The sequence below is a fragment of the Chenopodium album genome, chromosome 27 (genome assembly GCF_948465745.1).
Source record: "Chenopodium album chromosome 27, dcCheAlbu1.1, whole genome shotgun sequence".
Lineage (NCBI taxonomy): Eukaryota > Viridiplantae > Streptophyta > Magnoliopsida > Caryophyllales > Amaranthaceae > Chenopodium > Chenopodium album.
The window spans coordinates 9,628,459-9,651,078 of NC_137860.1; the positions used below are offsets into that span (position 1 = coordinate 9,628,459).

Sequence of the window (22,620 nt, forward strand, 5' to 3'; positions counted from 1 at the left end):
GCAGAGTACTTGATAATGCCTCTATGACTTCCTTGTTCCTTGAATGCTTCAGCTAGTAAATTTTCACTTTAGAATTCATAGAGTCAACACTATATGCCATATCTTTAGATAAAATTGAAACTGAGTTCCAAATATTTATCTTTTGCAAATACATCCATCTTTTGATGTGGAAACAATAGTTTTCAACCAAAGTACTCACCAAAGTCTGAGAGAAATGGGCTCTTATGAATTAGATGTGTCAAGCGAAGTGTTCACATTATCAAGCACACGTCGTGTATGTGTGTTGTAACTCCCTCAACCCACCCTCTCGCCATCAATGTCACTATACTGAATTACACATTACACCGCCTATGATTATAAACACTTGTGTAGATTGTAATGAAAGATAATGAAGATACATCAAGAAGATAATACTCCATAATACAATCTTGCTATGGAACGAGTACTTGTGTGTAAATGTTACAATTTATACAACAAATCCCTTTTACATTTATTCAATGTACTGTATGACATAATACAGTACAACCCGTTAGTACAAAATCTTTTTTATGAAAATCAGAAACTAAACCTTAGTTAAGCTATTTTAATGGGCTGGTACAGTACATAATCTTGTCAAGTACTAAACTATCTTATATCATAATTTATAATAAAGTAAAGAACTAAAACAATTTAAAATAATGACATGAAATAAGTGTTAGCAATCTTGATCCCTTCCTTGATACTGTTACAGAAAAATTATACCACAAGCAAACATAGCTATGGTAACATATACAACTATACAAGTAAAGCATAATCTCATAATTAGACTTTGTTTAACATACTATATCACTTAATCATGTTCTAAACTTTGTTGCTTGCATTGTTTGGACAAAATGCTGACAAAATTTCGACAGTTATTCCTTAACTCTAATTACTGGGAAAGCATTTCCAACTTCGACATAGATGATTTCTTGAAGAGATTCATAGACTATCCACTCGGGATTGCTATCGCCTTGGTTGTCATTGCTACAGCTGCCACCATCACATTCTTAGGCAAAAGGAAACAAAAAGGTTTGTATTAATATATCATCATATGGTATGCAGTTCTTTTGCAGTACAACAAAGATACTATTTTTAGTAAAACAGTCTTAGTAATCAATTTTTTAAAAAATATTTACAATGGTAAATTGGCAATAACTACCTATATATGTTTTTTATAGGCTGCTTAGATCCAAGGAAATTCAAGGAATTTAAGCTTGTTAAAAGAACAAGGGTGAGTCATAACTCTGACAAATTCCGTTTTGCACTTCCTACGCCTGAATCTGTGCTGGGTCTTCCTGTTGGCCAATACATCAGATGCAGGTTAGCTTATTTTTTCCCTGTAACTTATTCACTAGCTACTTCATACTTTTTTTTTTTTTTTTTTTTTTTTTGACAAGTACTTCATACTTATATATGTAGTTTAAAGTATGTCATGAATTTTTGCAATTCAGGGGAAAAGATAGCCAAGGTCAAGAAATTGTCAGACCATATACTCCGATAACTTTGGACTCAACTAAAGGCTACTTCGAAATACTTGTGAAGGTATACATTAGCAAGAATGGAACATATAGTACATTTGGGATTAAAAATAATAAAAGCTTTACATGACCTGCAATCAAAAGAGCAAATCTTGTTTTTATCTGTTTTTTTTATGGTCTTTTGATAGCACTTGATTATTCTGTAAGACTTATGTCCTTGTTTCATATGTGTTTGTTATCGATTAAAATTGCAGATGTATCCCCAAGGACGAATGTCCCACCATTTCAGGCAGATGCGCGAGGGTGATTTCCTGCCTGTGATAGGACCAGTGGTAAAACTTATAAAACTCTCACGAACTTCATGGATTACTCCTTAACAATACTAACCTAATATATTTTTTGTGTTTCAAGGGACGGTTTAGGTACAAACCGGGCCAAGCCAGAGCATTTGGTATGATTGCTGGAGGTACCGGCATCACTCCTATGTTTCAGGTTGAACATCATCAGTATATTTTCTTAATGTCATTTTTTGAGAAGTTCTCGAATTCTGATTACCTTTTAATTCTTTCATTTAACTTACTGATATCCCAGCTTACTAGAGCCATACTAGAAAACCCGACAGACAAGACAAAGATCCATCTTATTTTCGCCAACCATACAGTTGATGACATTCTTCTCAAGGTAACAGAATTCATCCTGTTTACTGCAAGTATCCAGCTGATATATGCTGAGTATATCGTTTGTACTGCAATTTTTTGCAGGACGATCTTGATAGATTTGCCAATGTATACCCAGAACAATTTAAGGTCTACTATGTAGTGTCTCAGGTACATATTTTCTTTCTTTATAAATTGAAATGGATTATCTTAAATAAAGTATATATCAAAATGCTACTTATATGATGAATATGATATACATGTCTGATTTGTTAGCCTCCTCGGAACTGGGGTTCCGGTATTGGTCACATATCTAAAGAAATGATCGAGGAGCATTGCCCTAAACCGGCGACTGATGTGATGGTACATTCCTTTCAATTCTTCTTCCAAACCTCTGTTAGTTACATATTGTTGCTCATATAGCAAAGCTTCACTTTCTTTTTTTGGCAAAAAAACTACCTTTAAATATTATATCTCTTTCCTCTCATGGTCTCTACCCAAACCCACTACTACTTTATTTATTACTCTCTCTGTGTACGAACAAGACTTGAACTCAAGACCAACAAGTCTTAACTTAAGAGTTTTACCATCTTGGCCATTTATTAATTGTATTTTTTTATCCAATAAAATTATAGTTAACTTAGATAAGTTAATTGTGTCTTATTATACTATTTGTTTCCATTATGTAATGATTGAGTTTGACAACTAAAAAAATGTTTATAGCAAGACTTAAACTCGAAACCAACAAGTCTTACTATCTAAATAGTCAAATTTGATTAGCAAATTAAACAAATACAAACTAGCAACCCGGGGCATCACCCGGGCCACACACTAGTTAAAATATTATATCTATCTCATCTCATGATTAGAGATGGCAATGGATCGGATTCGGATCGGGTGGAGCTTCACCCGCATCCATCCATTATTTTAATCGCTCCATCAATATCCATCCATCATCCGCTTCACCCATCATCCATATCCGTCCGTCCATCATCCGCAGATGAAACGGCTGAAGCGGATTATTAATGGATAAGTATTTAAATGGAAAAAAAAAAACTCACATAAACTCTAAATTCGGTTATTTGTACAATAATTTTTTTATTTTATTAATTAAAAATGAAACAATAACAATATATGTTTGAAAAATTAATTTGCAACATAAAAAATAAGTAATTTTCTTGCACATTTCATATTTTATTATTAAAATTCTTAAATTAAAAAAATCTAATATATGTTAAATGGGTGGGTGGATGGTTAGCGGATGAAAAAAGTATCATCCACATCGGATCCGATCCATGACTCGCTTCATCCGTCACCCGCTTTTCATCCATTTAATTCGGGTTTTCGTCCATATATTTATAGCGGGTGGAGCGGGTTTGTGGATATCCACTTAATATTGTCATCCCTACTCATGATCCTCACCCAAACCCACAACTAATTTTTTTATTATATATTTCCTCTCACATTCATTACTTTTCAATAAACTATTAACCCTATTATCATTCTTTTACAATTTTTTAATACTCCAACTACCTCACTTACTTCTTATTTTATTTAAGTCCATTTAATTGCCTATAACTATATGCCGGTTAAACTGTAACACTTAAAAAAACACAAATGTAGTATATACTTCCTTTCACATTCATTACTTTTCAATAAACTATTAACCCCACTATCTTTCTTTTACAATATTTTAATACTCCAACAACCTCACTTACCTCTAATTTATTCAAGTCAATTTAATTGTCTAAAATTATATGTCGGTCAAAATGTAACAATTATTAAAACACGGAGGGAGCAATGGTTTGCAATTTTTATTTTACCAACTATTGAAGGTTGAATAAAAAATTAAATATAATGGGCCAACGACTTGTAATCTTCACTTAAGAAAAATAATTAGTTTTAGCTCCATACAAACATAATCGATGACAATAAGGTCATGTTCTATTCATCTTTTAAAAAAAATAAAAAAAATAATAAAAAAAATTTAGTCGATATATTTTAGTTCAATGAAAATAAGTTCACTTTAGTGAAAAAATAATTTCAATTTAGTAAAAATAATTCTTAGTAATTATAATTCAATAACTTCAAAACAAAAATGTCAACTATAAAACATAAATGTAATAGACAATCAATAAAAATAATTTTTAATAGGTAGAAAAAATTTTGTTTAGTAAATATAACTTCAACTGAAAATAATTTCATTCAAGTAAAAATAATTTCAATTCAGCAAAAATAAGGTGAAAGAATAAAATCTTAAGTTTTAATCCGTGAAAATAACTTATGTTCAGCAAAAATAAGGTAAAAAAAACGAGGCTTAAGTAGAGAAAAAAAAAAAGTGAGAATAATCCTTATTATACAAAATTCAGTGAATTAATTATGCCATGGAATTTTAAGCTAAAAAGGTGAGGAATGAAGACCATGATGAATACGAAGTTTAGAGCTTAATAAACCAATGATGCATACCAAATCTGATGATTGGTATTTTAACTTCAATTGTTAATCTAGTGGTAAAGAATGGAACTTCTAACCATAAGGTTGGAGGTTTAATTTCTATTAGGGGCATTTTTCAGGCTTGGGATCCCTTACCTTTTCCTTCCTCCAAGTTTAAAGTGAAAATTTTCAGTGAAATCAAGTTGCACTTCAACTTTTCTTTTGTATTGTTGTGCGTAGGAGGCCAGGGTAGATTTAGGATTTGTTTTATGTAGTTAAAGGTGTTATCTTCACAATAAAAGCTCTTGTACCTCTCTTTATAAATTTACCGCAAAACAACACAAATTCTCATCAAATATATATATATATATATATATATATATATATATATATATATATATATATATATATATATATATATATATATATATATATATATATATATATATATATATATATAAAGGGGAGTCTTTTCTCAAACTTTTAGAGAGCCACGTAGGATTTTATTTTCTTAGCACGCCATGTAAGATTATAAATTTAGTTGTAGCCAATTAATTAAGAGATTATTAATTTCTTTTAGAATTAATTAATTCAAGTGTCACGCAAGCAAAATTGGCTAATGATATTTTTAAGTATAAATTAATTAAATATAAAATGTTATCTTTTGATAGGGAAAATACAAGTTAATCTGCCAGATAAACGAATTTTTGTTAATCTAATGGCATGTTTGTAAATATATTGACAAAGCAGGGTCATTTATTAAGTACTGTTCAATTAATGTTTGTTTTTTTATTTTACTGTTTGGTGAGGAAATTACACATGTACCCCTCAATTAGTACATGAAAAGACGCATATATCCTCCACTGCTGCTTGAAAAGACCAAAATACCCCCAGATAAACGAAATTCGTTAATATGGGGAATTGACTGGGGTCGGCTCCTTTTGATATTAGGAATTTAATCTAAATATGTAACAAATTTTAGCAAATAAATACAAAATAACATTTAAACAAACCGAGCATCGCATGGGGTTCATCTAGTATATAAATTAAGTAGGCATTTTTGGAGAGCATTTAGAGCGCCATATAAGCAAAGGTATTATTTCGACCATTTAAAAATTAGATTTGTATTTTATATTAAAATTAAAAAAAAAATCACTCACCACCTAAGGAAAAGTGACGAATGAATTTTAAAATTTTTGCTACGTAGGTGAAACGACGAATAGTAATTTATTAGGATTTTAATTATTTAAAAGAACTAAATTTTATCATTTTTTTGTTTAACAAAACTAAAACTTATCTTTAGATATTAGGATTTAATTTATCTAAAAAAACTAAATATTATATATTGATACTTAAAAAATATAAATTATCATTTGATGTCAATGGCTATTATCTAAATATCCGATGATATGATATTTTTATACAAAATTTTAAAACTTATAACGCAAGAAAAAAAATTAAGAGATTACATATATATATACATAGATACATATATATGTATATATACATATATCTATATATGTACATACATACATACATATAATATATATATATATATATATATATGTGTATATATATATATATATATATATATATATATATATATATATATATATATATATATATATATATATATATATATATATATATATATATATATATATATATATATATAAAAGCAAAAGTATTATTTCAACCAATAAAAAATTAGATTTATATTTTAATTTAGAGTGCCACCTAAGAAAAATTCAACAAATAAAATTTGAGAATTAATAAAAAAAATAGAAGTAATTTAATATTTAAATTATGAAAAAAACAAAATTATCTTTTATATAATCTTATAAATTAGGATTTAATTATTTTAAAAAATAATTAAAAATTAGAAAATATATTTTGATTTAATGATTTTATCTAACTACTCGATGAATGAGATAATATTTATTTTAATTTTTAAAATCAAGTTCTATATACGTAAAAATTGAATACGAATAACTTAAAACTTAACAAAATATTTTACCTTAAATTAATGTTAAAATTATAGAATAGAAAAAAATAATAATAATAAAATTGTTAGATATTAAGAACTTATAAAAAAATATACACAATGAAATATTTAAAAACTGTGCATCGCACGGGGTTACATCTAGTTTCACAATATTTTGAGGGGTCAAGAGCGAAAAGAAAAAAATATTATATTATATTTGATTTTATCGTCTTAGGTTGCAATATTAAGAGTGTCACCAATCAACTCATACTAAAACCTAGTGAATGAGATTGAAATTCAAAATAATTGTTAGAATTATAATATTCTAGTGCCATACAAGTAAATTATAAGAGCAACATATATATGCAACTAAGAATGTAAAATAAAAAAATTTTAAAAATAAATTTATTATTTATGTAAAAAAATAAATTTATTATTTATGTAAAAAATAAGATTTCAAAAATAATATTTTGGTAAAAAAAAAAAAATAACTACGTATACAGATCAAGAGACCATAGATACATACATAGAAAAAAAAAAATAATGCAACTATGTTTGAATCTGATTTGGCATATTTCAATAAAATCACAAATATTTAAAATTTGTTAACTTTTCAGTTGTTTATCAATCTTGCACTAAATAATTAACTAGACTTTGTTTGTAATGTATACAATATCAGATATTGAGGTGTGGACCACCAGGAATGAACAAGACTGTGGCAGCTTACCTCAATCAAATTGGATACACACCAAAACTGCAGTTTGAATTCTAAGCTACATATGTATTAACATCATCAAGACTTTAATCTACTCTTTGATTTGTACAAACTCAAAATAATGTCAGTCTATTGATTACAATATTTTTAAACACGTTTTATTCTTTTCTTTCACCTATAAACTTCTATTATAAAGCAATCGCATTAGATAACTACAACCCTTGTGACATTGTAAACCGTGTCAAAATTGCCAAGCTACAATCTCCTCACATGGGTCACAAGCATCCACGCCATTTTGGGCCATGTATGATTGAACAAAAAAAGGGGTGAAATTTAGAAATTGGGACTTGTTCGGTTCACTATTAAAGTGATTAGGAATTGCAAATTCATGGGAATCTGTCATGCCTACAAAATATAGAAATTGAATTATTGAAGCCCCCTTAATAATCAAAGTTCCCATAATTTGCAAATTCTCTCTTATTAAGGTAACAAATTTATGCAATTCCTAAGAAATTAAATGTTTAATTCCAATGAATAGCAATTGCCCATGGAAAATAAATTCTCATATCAACCAAACAATACCTTGATGTAACTAATGCCATGTGTTGATTTGACAATGATGAAACATTGCTTTGTGGGGCCATTAAACTTTTAATGGTCAATCTCATAGACTTAAAATTGTCCAAATCTAATTCGAAAGCAATAATAATGCAATCAATAAAAGTTAAAATGCATCGTCGACAATCTATTCATCATAAACATCCCATTGTATTTATGGATCTCTTAAAACCCTAGTAATAAACTACTCACACAAATTTAAAATTAAAACAATATATATAATAAAAATCAAAGTAAGGGCAAAAAAAATTGAGAATATAAAGAAAGAATATATACCAAAATTTGAAAGGAAAGATAAAATCTTGAATTGAACTTGCTTGAATATCCAAGAGTTGAATGTTAAAGTAATTTGAAGGAAAGATAATGATTGAATGAATGGTTCAAGGTGAAAAACACTACTAAAATGGCAATGTAGGTAAATTATTAAATTATGAATCATATAATTTTTTTTCCCTAATTTGATTTCTAATATGCATATCTCCTGAAATTCAAATTGATTCTAAAAATTAAAATCGTGGCGTTATTGGCTCTGTTGAGAAATCTCGGGAAATTAAAGGAATGGGTCTAATTAGCACCATTAATTATTGGTTTAAGGGGAATGTTGATGACAATTAAAAATTGAACAACTATGCTAATAATGTTGATCATACAGACTTTTCTATCAGTTCTAAGGTGTGCATAATTTTATTTTTTTTTTTTTTTGGGGGGGGGGGGGGGTCTGCTATTGTAGGCTATATTTTGGCTTATCGGCTTACTTTTTCTATTGTGAATAGGTTTGTTAGACATGTTTGGGGGAAATATGGAATTGATAAGATTTTGCTTCTCTCAAATAGTGTGTTCATGGTGAGATAGCACACTACTAAGGGTAAGGATAAGGCTATGGTTGCAAGACCATTTCTATTTTATGAGAAACTTGTTGTTATGAAGGAATGGGATCCTATGATTGATCAAAGGTTTATAGTTCTATCTAATGTTCCAGTTTAAATTTGATTTCCTACATTGGATGCATCTCAGACACTGGGGGGCTTTAGCTTTGAAGTAGATTGTTGTTCTAGTTAGGGATACTAACAAAATTGACCAAGCTACCACTTGCAAGGATAGGTTGGAGTATGTCGAGGTGGAGTATGTTGTTGTAGAATTTAGAGTATTAATTATTCATGTTATGTTAAGTTTAAGTCATTTGGTTAAGTGTCATGACTTAGACAACATATGATTAAGGTGGTAGTATACAACTAGTCAAGATAAAAGAAGAAATTGGCTGATTCGTCACTAATTATGTTGCAACCGCTACATAAGATTTTCGATTTCGGCATCTCTTGATAACATTTGGGGGTAAATGCATTGTTACTTAATGCATGTCTTAATCCATTGCTTAATGTATGTTTTATGACATTGTTCAATGCATGACATAAAGCATTGTTTTTATGCATGACTAAATGCATTGTTACGTTTGGTAAAATAATGTAATGACGTACTAATATCTTTGTAGACACCCATTTGTGTCTCCCCAAAATCAAACCCAGTGATGAATACCTTTTGCGTCGAACCATAATCGAATGAGGTGAAAGTGTGGAAAATTCAAGTGTTGCGGTTAGTTTTTATTAAAATCCTTCTTTCTGTTTTCGAAAACCTACTCTATTTTATGAAAACGTCCAATCCAGTTTAGTTTGGTCCATGATAAGGGTCCAATAATGGTGTAGTTGGATGGGGCTTTAAAAGACCTTTCCAACAATATTATAAGCCCAATTCCGATGAATAATGAGGAAGTTATGGCCAAAATACTAAACTGGACCCAAACCGGATTTTACCAACGACCCAATGATCATGAGGAGGGTCCAAAGGTTTAATCCTATTCCTAAACTAATTAGGATTGATTAGAATCTTCTATAAGTTTCTAAAATATCTTAATTATCCTTTTTTGAAAAGATAAGATCATAGAGTTTGATTTTGAATAAAACTTTCCTTTTTTAGAGTCCTAATTCTATTCGGATTTAAACATGTTCAAAGACAATCAGATTTTATTTTCGTGCTTCATATTTTTTATCCAAATTTTATATGGTTGGATAGATCTTTAAATTATCTTTCCAATTATATATTATAATACTAATTCCGAGCTATAACGAAAAAGATATTAAAGATATACGAAACTCTATCCAAAATTGACACCCTTTCACTATTTCGGCCATATCTTTTTACCTATAAAAGATTTTAATCTGATTCTAATTGCATTAGAAATTAGACTTCACGATCCTTCCAACGACATATTTTATGACTTATTTGGACTTCTGGATCAAAAGATATGAAAAAAACAAAATGCGCAAAAAACTGTCTTGTCGCGAAACGACAATCCTGTCGCCTCGCGACAAGATAAATTTCTGGCGACAAGGTCGGTTTGTTAGCGACAGAGTGGAGTTTTATTCCTTATCAAATTCTATGATTTTCCGGACTATTTTCCTATAAATAGGGTCCTCGACCTCTGTTTTTATTCATCAACTCTCATCAACGATCAACTCTCATCAATTCTCATCAACTTTCATAAACTCTCATCAAGAATTACTTGATTCTCTCTATTCTCTCTCTTGAGCAATATATGCTTATTATTTCTTTCTCTTTTTCTAAACTAGCTTTTCACACACAATATTTTGCATACACAAGATTTAGAATCATCTAGCCAAGTTCGAAGTTGCCTTCGCCCTAAACGTGCAAGGTTGATAATTTCTGAAGGTTTGGTCCCAAATCCAGTCTAAACTTTTTAACTCTTTCTTTCAATTATTTAATTTAATTCTTTAACTGTTCTTTATTATTTTCATTGAAGTTTACTAACTTGTGTATTTTGTTATTAGAAAGAGGTACAAGGCTTCAAAGTATGTAATCTTATTACTCTCTTTCAATGTAGAAAGCATGTTATTTAATGTTTAATTCCTAGTATCATGTTAGGATGTTTTTATTGCTTTCTAGTATCATGTTTAGGATGCTTTTTATTATTTCTAATATCATGTTATCATGCTAGTTTCATGTTAGGTTTAAAGCTTTGATCTTTATTGTTTAGTGACATGCTAGGATTTGTTATTAATCTTGTTAGTATCATGCCTAGGATCTTGCTATTATTATTAAGCTTTATTATAATTATGATTTATTATTATTATGTTGCTTGATTTTATATATTATTGTTATTGCTTGATCACACCTTTTATACTTGTTAAAGGGAATTTGTACTTGAAATCACGCTTAATAAGATAATTAATAATTTGGTTTAGGCTAATGTGATTTTAATACAAGTGATCGCCAATAATAGATTTGTTTGTGCATTAATATTTAACCAACATAGATTAAACAGGTTTAGGGTTAACCTACTGTTTGAATGTTAGTCAGTAAGCGCACATGAATACGAGTAGAACAAAGTAAAGGCCTATTTTATAGGGCATGTCCCTTCTTTTGTAGATCGGATTCGTACCCTCATCCCCGAACCCTTTTTGGTTCAAGACCTTATGGAGTTGACGGTCCATTGGATCGTTTTTGGGTTTACAAGTTCCTAAAACTTGTTGGCGACTCTTTTGCTCTCTTTTCTTTCCCTTTGGAACGCCACCATACTAGAACACGTCAATGGGAACCTAAAAACAGCTTTACTGATAAGCGTCAATGAGGACATTGTCTGATCTTTTGTCAGGTCGATCACTCATTGCGATTGTACTCGAGCCGACTACTTAATCATGTCAAATTGTTTAGAGGGGCTAACTGGCGTACCAAGGAACCCGAAATTTCTGCACTAGGTCCATATGACCACATAATGAAGCCACGTGACCTGTCGCCGCACCAGCGCAAGCCAAAAGTGCTTGTCGCCGCGATATCGCTTTGTCGCCAAGCGACAACCTTGTCGTTTGGCAACAAATTTCTTTTTCAATTCTGCTGCTGCTGTTCATTGTCTGGTTTCACTCCGAACTTTCAATTTGGTCGTTTCCTTACAACCAAATTTGCTCAAATCTTTTGCAAATTAAGGCTCTTCATAATTTTGCTCAAACTTCTCTCATCTTGGAAGAATCTCATATATCTATATTCGCGATTTTTCAAAAAAATCTGGGAATATTGTTGCTCGCTGGAATGTACCTGCATCTACATTTCGGACTATAGGACTTTTCTAATCTTTTATTATCTTAGGGTTGACCTAAGACTTAGTGTTTCTTGACTCATTGATTTGACATGACTCGACTCAAAGCTTTTGACACATGTGTTTTGACTCCACTCGATGTGATATGACACGATGTGACTCAATGTACATGACTCGTGTGTGATGTGAGACTCGAAAATGCAAAAAAGTAAAAAATTTCCGTCATTTTTGTGGAGGGTACCGACCTTCTCCCGAAAAAGAAAGACGCAAAAAATAATCGAAGTTTTTGATGGTGCATGTGAATGAGCTTAGGCAAATATATGCGTTCGATACTGTCCCTCAAGGTGCAAGGATTAATTGATCCTAAACTATTTTAGTTGACTCGATTATGAAAGCATTTAGGTAACTTAGGCACAGAGGCTAAGCACTTCATACTTTGATACAATGATGATTACAAGTGATGAGTGATGTGTGATATGACAAAGCATGCTTCAACGTTATGTTAAGATTTCATGACAAAAGGTCCCTAATTGGAAGTCTATTTGGTCATGTATCCGTGATGTGTGTGAAAGTGACACTAAAGTTAGGCTGCAAAGGCTAAGTGTGTGGAAAAGTATTATTTGATAAGAGTCAAATAATAATGACTCTTAGGCTAGGTAGGCTAATGATGTAGGGATCAAGCCCCCAAGTCGCCAAATTTTGACAGGCTAAAGTCGTATCACCTAATCAAAAGTAATTACCTTAGTCCACTAGCTTATGCAGATAGGGAAGTAGGGTCGAATCCTCAGGGAAACAAGTCTTTCTACTCCTAATTAATTATTATAATCTAAATTATTAAAGTAATTTGTTTGTGATTATAAACTATACTACGAAGATTATGAGTAAGGAGAATAAATAAAGAAGAAATCAATAATAATAAAGCCTAGGGCATAGGTTCACTAATAAACAATATTCCAGGGTAAAGCATAATAATCAATCATCAATGCAATAATTAATCAGATCATAAAGGGCTTTCGCTACGTATTACAATCACAGAATTAATTTACCGGTATTAAATCTCATCTCTCGAATCTCGACCTAACACATTTATAAATTAATCTGCCTATTGAAACTAAGCCTAAACATCAATTCTCATCTCTCGAATCTCGAATTAATATTGCTAAACTCATACAATTAAACCTGGCCAAATCTAATTGCATAGCATTCAAACAATCAATAGGAAATCAATTAAGCATTAATAATCAATAATCATAAAATTACCCCTTCATATTATTTATTAGATCCCCATAAACCCTAGAAAGAGAACTACTCAGACATAATTAATGTTAAACAAAACATAATAATTAAACAAGACATAAGAAATTGAATGAATAAAAATACTGAGATTAATAAGAGAGAAATCGTGCGAAGACGGCGGAATTACAATGGAGTTTAGGAACAAGGGAAAATAAATCTAGAGAGAGAAAGTCTAAGTAGAGAGAGAAGGAATTAAAACTAGAGTAAAGAGAAGTGAAAAGAAGTAAGTAACCTTGCCTAATAAAATTACATTAATACTAAGCAAGAGTCCTAAACTGAACATAATTAATCGGGGATAAATCTCCCCTAAAACACACGCGCCCGGTCGGGCAAGGGGCCGCCCGACCGGGCCCGCCTTTTGCTGCTGAAGAGTCATCTCGCGCCCAGCCGGGCGCGAGCTCCGGGCGCGGCTCTTGTTGTGCCTCACCCCGCCCGGCCGGGCGCGCCTTCGGGCGGCCCATGGTGGATCCGCGTGAGGCTTTTTAGCCTCGGGCTTCTTCCTTTGGGCCTCCGAACTTGCACTAGTAGAAAAATTGAAAAAGGCAACGCTCAATGGCCACCGGTTTTTGTACACCGGTGGCTTAATTAAGTGGCGGGATGAGGCAAAGAAACCAAGTGCCTTGTATCTCCAAAACTGAGCCCTTAGTCACCGATTTGCTACCTCCAATCGGTCTTGGGCTATCAAAAGTGGTCGCGGCCTTCCAACGCTTGTAAATGCTTCTCGAAAACCCGGGAAAATGCTCCAAGTACGCAAATTCCTACAAAACTCAAGCAAAACTACAAAAACACTGATGGAAAACACAAATTAGTAATAAAAGTGGCTCGAAGGAGCAAAAAATACTACTAATTACGACCAAGGGACGGGGGTAAATATATATATAAAATGAACACATCAAACTCCCCCAAGCCAAACCTTTGCTTGTCCCTAAGCAAAGAGCTCCTCAATGAGCATATAAAACATGCCTCACCCCAATATAAAAATCAAGCACAAACGATTCAAGGCAAATCAAGTGAACATGCTTCAAAATCAACCAATCCTATCCATCTAATCACCCTTCCTCCCCAACAATTGTCAAGTAGAGCAAACCACAAGAGAATATAGAATTAAAGACTAGTGCTCACACACTCAACTCTCATTTATGTGGCGAGTAAAAGATGTACTCGATCGCTCTCCATCCCAACCCCTTTATGTGAACAATGCCCTCCCAAACTCACAACACTCGTGTGTTTAAAAAGACATACACTCAACCTAATAGTCGACTCGGAATATGTCAAGTCATAACTTGCATTGATAAACAACACTTTCACATTTACACAACTCTATGCACAAGGTGAAAAGGTCTTTTAAAGCTTGTAATGTAAGGCTAGGGTGAAAGGGTAGGATAAATTTGGGAATATGTGAGAGAAAAGCTATGCTAAAAGGGAGCCATATCCTAATAAACCCATGACCAAAAATAATGATCATAAACATCTCCAACAAAACTAACTCCAACACAAATCCACCAAATATACTCCAATCATAAAAACCAAACCCAATACTTACAAATTTCACTCCCAAAAATATGATAATATAAACTAGAGTGAATAAACAAACTTTGAACTCATAACTTGAAATATTTCATTGAAACTCATCTTTTTTTTTTCTTTGAATCAACCTTCACTTAGAACATTTGAACATCAAACACTTTTTTTTTCTTTTTGCTCTTTTTTTCTTTTTCTTTTTTTTCCATTAGAAGTTCACTTTCTTTTTTCAACAAATTTCTCACTTTTTTTTTGAACTTCTTTTTTTTTTCCTTTTTTTCATCACCCTTTTATTTTTTAAGAATATATACAACTTTTAAACTCATCAAAACAAAAATATAATCAAGAACAAATAACTTCTCAAACCCACCCAAACTGTGCAAATAATGTGCACACTACAAACTCCCTCACCTTACTCACTAATAGCTCCCCCAAGCCAAGCTGGGACTAGTAACCAATGGGGCAAACATGGCTTGTAATGTGGCTAAAAACAACAAAAAGTCAAGGCAACAACATGGGTACGTAGCAAGAAGGGAACAAATGTATCTAAATAAATCTGAAGGCGACCTAAAAGAACAAATGCCTTCGTCCTCCACATGTGCATAATAGTGAGTCATGAAACACTACTCATCGTTGCAAATTAATACTCAAATTCATTGACATACCAGGAACTAATCACACATTCCTAACCAAATCAACTAGTCAAGCACTATATTCACAAGTAGTTGGGCAAAATTGACGCATGTTTAGGAATCAAAGTAATTAAACTTTAAATCATGATCAACAAATCCACAATGCTCAAAATCAAATACCAAGAATCAAAACAATTTTTTCTCAAGTATGGGGCACAAGGAAGCATGATTTACAATTCATTGGTTTGTATTTTTTTGATTTTTCAAATTTTTTGTATTTTTCATATAAGGAAAGCAGTAAAACTAGTCTAGAAAGCAATAAATCTAAACTAACAAAACACACCAAAAATAAAGAAAAAGGAAGAAGAAGAAAAAAATACCAAATCCGAAAATATCCCCCAAGCCAAGATCAGACAATGTCCTCATTGGCTCGAGGCTAGCCCAGCTGGCTACTCCTCAACCTGGTCCATCCGTGTGGACCCACCTGCTCCACCGCTGGAACCTGCACCATCTGCACCAAAAGAGCTACCACCAAAATAGTTAGCATGGTAACTCCCCCCCGGGTCCCCCAAAAGGCATGTCCTTGCCGTACCCATGGAACGAAAAATAGTCTGTGTAAATACCAGGGGCAGTGGGATCCCTATCGTATCCCTGAGATGGTGGCTGGAACCAGTCTGGGTAAATAGCATCGTCGGGAATGTTGCCCCGACGAGCATAATCATCATAAATGGGGTAGAGCCTCCTACCCTGGTTCCTCTCTAGGTAGCCTAGCCTATTGTCGATGGACCCAAGCATCCGTCTCATATCAGTCTGGTTATGCTCTATGCGACCTATAGCCTGACCTATACTCTGCAAATCCCAAACCGGGTCAGAGTCACCATGAGGGACGGAATAGGACTGTCGGGGTGGTGAAGGTGGCTGTGGAATAGGCTCAACTACTGGCTGTGGCTGGGCCTACTGTGGATCCTCGCCCCTAGCATGGGCAACTAACAGGGCATAAGTGTAAGACTCTTGCCCTGGGGGGAAAAGCAGTAAGGTCGGGGTTGGGCAAAGGAAAAATAGGTAAAGGGTGCTCAGTCCCTGTCCTAATGCACCAATGGGTGACCTGGCTCCCGTCTACCCTCAACCACCCCAGCTCCTCGAGGTACCTAGAGGTAATGTAGGTGTCGGGTCCTATGTTAGTCATGTGGTGGGGTCCACTCTCTACAAAACCGGCCTTCTTGATGGCTATCCTAGTGATAATGTCACCAAGACGGATAGGGGTAGTGGCCGTGTTACTGGCCGTGGCGTGTCTACCTAGGTGATGGATAATATACCTAGCTATGTTCAATTTTCCGAACCCAAAAATGTAATGGCCAATTACAGCTAGTTCATTGGTCTGACAGTTGTGGGGTTCGTTCCCACCTAGGAAACAGACACCGGCAAATCTTTGCCACATTTTGGGGATGGGGTGGTGGATCGGCCTAGCACTAGCATGTTGTGCAGTTACAGAAGAAATACCAGTCAAAGCAAAATAAACATCTTCCATTTTAAACTCGGCATTCCACTGTTGATCCAAATCAGGTTCTAATTCAAATAATTTACAAAATTCCACAAAATAAAGAGTGATATTTCTATTATTAAGCCTAAAAATTAATTTTGGACCACTTTTATGATTTTGTACAATTAAAGAAGACAAGAATTCACATGTTAATTCACGGTATGTAGAGTAATGCATATCAACAAATTTTCTCATACCAATAACATTAAAAAATCTTCTAACAAAACCATAAATTCCTAAAGCTTATAAAGTAGGACGGTGTAACCACCGTGAGGGAATTACCTCTTCTCCGTAGAGCACCTCAAGCTTCTCCCGTTGCTCCGGCGTCGCGATCTTGATCGTCGGCCATTGAGGGAGTTGTAGCGCTGGATCGTACTGTTGAGAACCGCTTGAGCTTCCTCCGAGTAAGCTCCTTGCTCTTTTTGCCGCCATTTAGGGTAGTGGTCGAAAATAAAGTTTGTGGAGATTGTAAAAAATTGGTGTAGAACTGTAGAGGATGAAGAAAGAAGTGAAAATATGTAAGAATTTCTGAATTTGGGTGAGAATTGGAGAAGAGATGTTAGAGAGTTTTTGAGTTTTAGAGAAAGAAACAATGAGGAGTTAAGAAATGAGGAAGGAAAGAAGAAAGAGGAAAGAAAAGATGAAGAAGAAGAGAAAAGAAAGAAGAGGACGGGGCGGAAAGGTATCGTCGCGCCCGGCCGGGCGGATTGGGGCCCGGTCGGGCGATCTAAAGTTTGGTCCATTTAATTCTCGCGCCCGGTCAGGCACCTACTTCGCCCGATCGGGCGATCTTCTATGCTCTTTCCACCTTCATCTCGCGCCCGGTCGGGCGTCTCACCGCCCGGTCGGGCGATTTTCTCCATTTTTTCGATCCTTTTCTCGCGCCCGGTCGGGCATCTCACCGCCCGGTCGGGCGATTTTCTTCAAAAATTTTAGCTGCTTCTCGCGCCCGGTCGGGCGTTCCTCCGCCTGGTCAGGCCAATTTAAACTCCGTATACGTCAACTCTCGCGCCCGATCGGGCGAAGTTTCGCCCGGTCGGGCCCGAGAGCAAAGAGGGACGTGAGTTTTTCTTCAAAATTTGGCTAACTCTTTTCCTCTAATCTGTACCAAAAACTCATAAAACTCGTTAAATTCCCTCCTCTCACCTCTCATAAGAAAAAGAAGAAAAACAAAAATAAAAGCAAGTAAAATACAGGTTGCCTCCCGCAAAGCGCTGGTTTATCTAGGTCCCGCACGACCTCCTTACCATAGTGTTTTCAAGGTGAACTGGAACTAGTTAGGTGTAGTAATTCAACTGCACCAATTGTAGCCCCTTCATGATATAACTTGAGTCTCTGACCATTTACCTTGAACTCGTTACCATGCTCATCGAACAACTCTACAAAACCGAACTTGTTGGCCCTTTTTACAGTGAAAGGACCTGACCACCTTGACTTTAACTTTCCTGGGAAAAGTTTAAGTCTAAAGTTTAACAACAACACCTTATCACCCTCTTTGAATTCTCTCGGAAGGATCATCTTGTCGTGTCATCTCTTAGTCTTCTCCTTGTAGACTCGCGCACTATCATAGGCCATCAACCTAAACTCATCAAGCTGGTTAAGTTGTTGAAGCCTCTTTTCTCCCGCTAGCTTAGCATCCAAATTGAGCTCCTTAATAGCCCAATATGCCTTGTACTCTAACTCCACCAGAAGATGACATGCTTTACCATACACAAGTCTATAAGGAGTGGTACCTATTGGGGTCTTAAATGCGGTTCTATATGCCCAAAGGGTGTCATCCAACTTATCACTCCAATCTTTCCTAGATTTTTCTACCACCTTCTCTAAGATGACCTTGATCTCGCGATTAGACACTTCGACTTGGCCACTAGTTTGGGGATGGTAGGCTAACCCTGTCCTATGGTAGACACCATACTTCTTTAGGAGGGTATCTAACTTCCGCTCATGATAGTGGGATCCTCCGTCACTAATTATTGCTCTAGGTACCCCAAATCTAGGAAAAATGGTTTTCTTAAAGAGCCTATGGACCACCTTGGCATCATTGGTAGGAGTGGCGATGGCTTCCACCCACTTGGATACATAATCTACAGCGACTAGAATATTACGGTTCCCCCTAGAAGAAGGGAACGGTCCCATGTAATCAACACCCCAAACATAAAAAATTTCAACCTCCAAAATCCCAGTTTGAGGCATCTCATGCCGCCGCGAGATGTTGCCAGTCCTCTGGCAAGAGTCACAAGCCTGCACAAAAATGTTAGCATCCTTGAACATGGTGGGCCAATAAAATCCTGACTCATTTATCTTGGCCACTGTTTTAGAGGGACCATGATGTCCACCATAAGGTGAAGTGTGACAGCTAGTGAGAATACCATGTACCTCCCATTCGGGAACACACTTGCGAAATAATCCATCTGCACACTCACGAAACAAAAAAGGATCATCCCAAAAATAATGTTTAACATCAGAAAGGAATTTCTTTTTTTGTGGGTAGGACAAGTCAAGAGGTAGAGTACCACCCACTAAATAATTTGCAAAATCAGCATACCAGGGGTGTTGCTCTACAATTGCATACATGTTGTCATCAGGGAATGAATCATCTATAGGAAGAAAATCCTTACCCTCATCATACCTGATTCGTGACAAGTGATCTGCCACTACGTTCTCTGCACCCTTTTTGTCCCTTATTTCAATGTTGAAATCCTGGAGCAAGAGAACCCACCGGAGTAGCCTAGGCTTTGATTCAGCTTTGGTTATCAAGTACTTTAGAGCTGCATGGTCAGTAAAAACAATAACTTTAGAACCAACTAGATATGATCTAAATTTTTCTAAAGCATAAATAACAGCAAGAAACTCCTTCTCCGTGGTGGCATAGTTGACTTGAGCCTCATCCAAAGTTTTACTTGCATAGTAGATAGCATGTAAAACTTTGTCCTTCCTCTGTCCAAGCACGGCTCCTAGAGCAAAGTCACTTGCATCACACATGATTTCGAATGGAAGATTCCAATCAGGTGCACATATGATGGGTGCCGATATCAAAGCTTGCTTAATCCTGTTGAAAGACTCAAGACACTCGTCAGTAAAAACAAAAGGGGCATCCTTAAGCAAAAGCTGAGTTAGTGGTTTAGCAATCTTAGAAAAATCTTTGATAAAACGGCGATAAAACCCCGCATGACCCAAGAAACTCCTAACTCCCTTAACATTAACTGGGGGAGGCAATTGCTCAATCACTGAAATCTTAGCTTTGTCTTTCTGTATACCCTTATCAGATACAATATGACCCAGGAGTACTCCCTCTGTCACCATAAAGTGACACTTCTCCCAATTTAAGACCAAGTTGCATTCTTCACATCTTTTCAAGAATTTAGCTAAATTAATTAGACATGAATCAAATGAAGAACCATAGACACTAAAATCATCCATAAAGACTTCCATAATAGACTCTATGAAATCAGAAAATATGCTCATCATGCAACGTTGAAAATTAGCAGGTGCATTACATAAACCAAAAGGCATTCTACGATATGCAAAAGTGCCATAAGGGCATGTAAATGTAGTCTTTTCCTGATCTTCAAGGTGGATCGGAATTTGGAAAAATCCCAAATACCCATCCAAATAGCAAAAGAACTTATGATTAGCTAACCTCTCAAGCCTTTGATCAATAAAGGGGAGAGGGAAATGGTCCTTTTTAGTGGCGACCATTTAATCTACGATAATCAATGCACATACGCCACCCTGTAATAGTTCTAGTGGGAATTAATTCATTTTTATCATTTTTTTATAACAGTCATCCCACCCTTCTTAGGAACCACCTGTACAGGACTTACCCATTTAGAGTCAGAAATAGGATAGATAATACCTGCATTAAGTAATTTCATAACCTCTTTCTTGACTACCTCTTGCATATTAGGATTCAACCTCCTCTGGGGTTGAATGCAGGGCTTGTAGTTGTCCTCTAAGTGTATCCTGTGCATACAAAAATCTGGGCTTATACCCTTGAGATCATCAATACTATACCCTATTGCCCTTTTGTGGGTTCTAAGAACCTCTAGAAGTTGGGAAGTTTGTGGGTCATCAAGTGCAGTACTAATGATCACAGGGTGCATTTCCTGCTCATCAAGAAAAACATATTTTAAATGAGAAGGGAGAGGTTTTAGTTCAGGTTTCTTTAACTCTGCAGGTTTTGATTCCTGAACTAATTTTACTACCTTCTTATTCTCGTTAGCATCAAGTTCTCCTATGGCAAGAGCTTTTTCAATGATATCCACCTCTTTACTCCAGATACTCGCATCACCTGTAGACAAATTTCCACAAAGTATTTCTTCCAAGGGATCCCTTGCAAGAATCTGTGTCAAGCTATCATCACAAATATCGTCCATTATATCAATAACATCAATTAAACAACAATTTTCCTCTAGCATAGGACCTTTCAAAACCTTCCCTAAATTAAATGTAATATTATCATCACCAACAGATAGGGTTAGTTTACCATTTTTAACATCAATAATGGCTCCTGCAGTATGGAGAAAAGGCCTACCTAATATAATGGGAATTTGTGTATCCTCAGCCATGTCTAAAACTACAAAATCAACAGGGATGAAAGATTTACCAACTCTAACAGGGACGTCCTCTAAAATACCAAGGGGATATTTAACAGAACGATCTGCCATTTGCAAAGTAATATTAGTAATTTTTAATTCACCCATATTCAATTTAGAACAAATAGACGATGGCATGACACTAACAGAAGCACCCAAATCACACAATGCTTTATTTATGAAGACATTACCAATATGACAAGGGATAGAGAAACTACCAGGATCCTTTAATTTAGGAGGGGATTTATTTTGTAATAATGCACTACATTCCTCAGTAAAAGCTACAATTTCTACTTCATTAAAGGCCCTCTTCCTAGTCAAAATATCTTTCATAAATTTAGCATATGCAGGGACCTGTGTAATAAGTTCAGTAAAAGGAACCGTTACCTGTAAATTTTTAACAACCTCCAGAAACTTACCAAACCGCTTGTCCAACTTAGTCTTTAGTTGGCGATTAGGGAATGGTAATTTTATAATTGGTGGTGCTTCCCTACTCTTCCCCTGGGGTGCATCCTTCCCTAAGGTTGTACCCTGCAATGAACCATCAGAAATATTAGTATTAGCAATTTTACCCTGGAGCCCTGCAGGTGCATTTGGTACAATGGAATCAGGATTAGCAATATTAATTAAATCAGGTTCATCCTCTTTGGGCATTGGGGGCCCATCGTAGTGTGAACCACTCCTTAGGGTAATTGCATTTGCATGTTCCGTAGGTTGAATACCCTGCGCTGGTAGGGCTCCCTGCTGGCAAGATTGAAGGGTAGAGGACAATTGGGCAATTTGGATGTCCATGACTTTATTATGGGCTATAACAGAGTCAATTTGTTGGTCTCTACTCTCCATATGTTGTTGAATACTGGTCAGCATTGCCCTAATTTCTAATAAAGCAGGGTCAGAAGATGTAGTAGGGGCTTGTGATGGGGGTTTCTGGTTAGCATGAGGGTGGTAATATTTTTGCTGTGGAGGGGGTGCTGGTTGTGGTTGTTGTGGAGGTGGAGGTGGAGGGTTTTGAACATTGGTGCTACG

General features: G+C 34.9%; 2 protein-coding genes across 2 annotated transcripts; both read left to right on the plus strand.

Moving 5' to 3' along the window:
- Positions 1 to 872: 872 nt before the first annotated feature.
- LOC145619651 (NADH--cytochrome b5 reductase 1-like) lies at positions 873 to 1,705 on the plus strand. Its single transcript, XM_081674355.1, has 4 exons — positions 873 to 1,050; positions 1,200 to 1,341; positions 1,473 to 1,563; positions 1,688 to 1,705. The coding sequence occupies exons 1-4, from the start codon at positions 873 to 875 to the stop codon at positions 1,703 to 1,705; spliced, it is 429 nt and encodes a 142-aa protein (XP_081530481.1).
- On the plus strand, positions 1,300 to 7,344 carry LOC145620749 (NADH--cytochrome b5 reductase 1-like). Its single transcript, XM_081675457.1, has 8 exons — positions 1,300 to 1,341; positions 1,473 to 1,563; positions 1,754 to 1,831; positions 1,911 to 1,991; positions 2,091 to 2,180; positions 2,261 to 2,326; positions 2,432 to 2,518; positions 7,252 to 7,344. Exons 3-8 carry the CDS (start codon positions 1,754 to 1,756, stop codon positions 7,342 to 7,344), a joined length of 495 nt encoding a protein of 164 aa, XP_081531583.1. The 5' UTR covers positions 1,300 to 1,341; positions 1,473 to 1,563.
- The last annotated feature ends 15,276 nt before the right edge of the window (positions 7,345 to 22,620 follow it).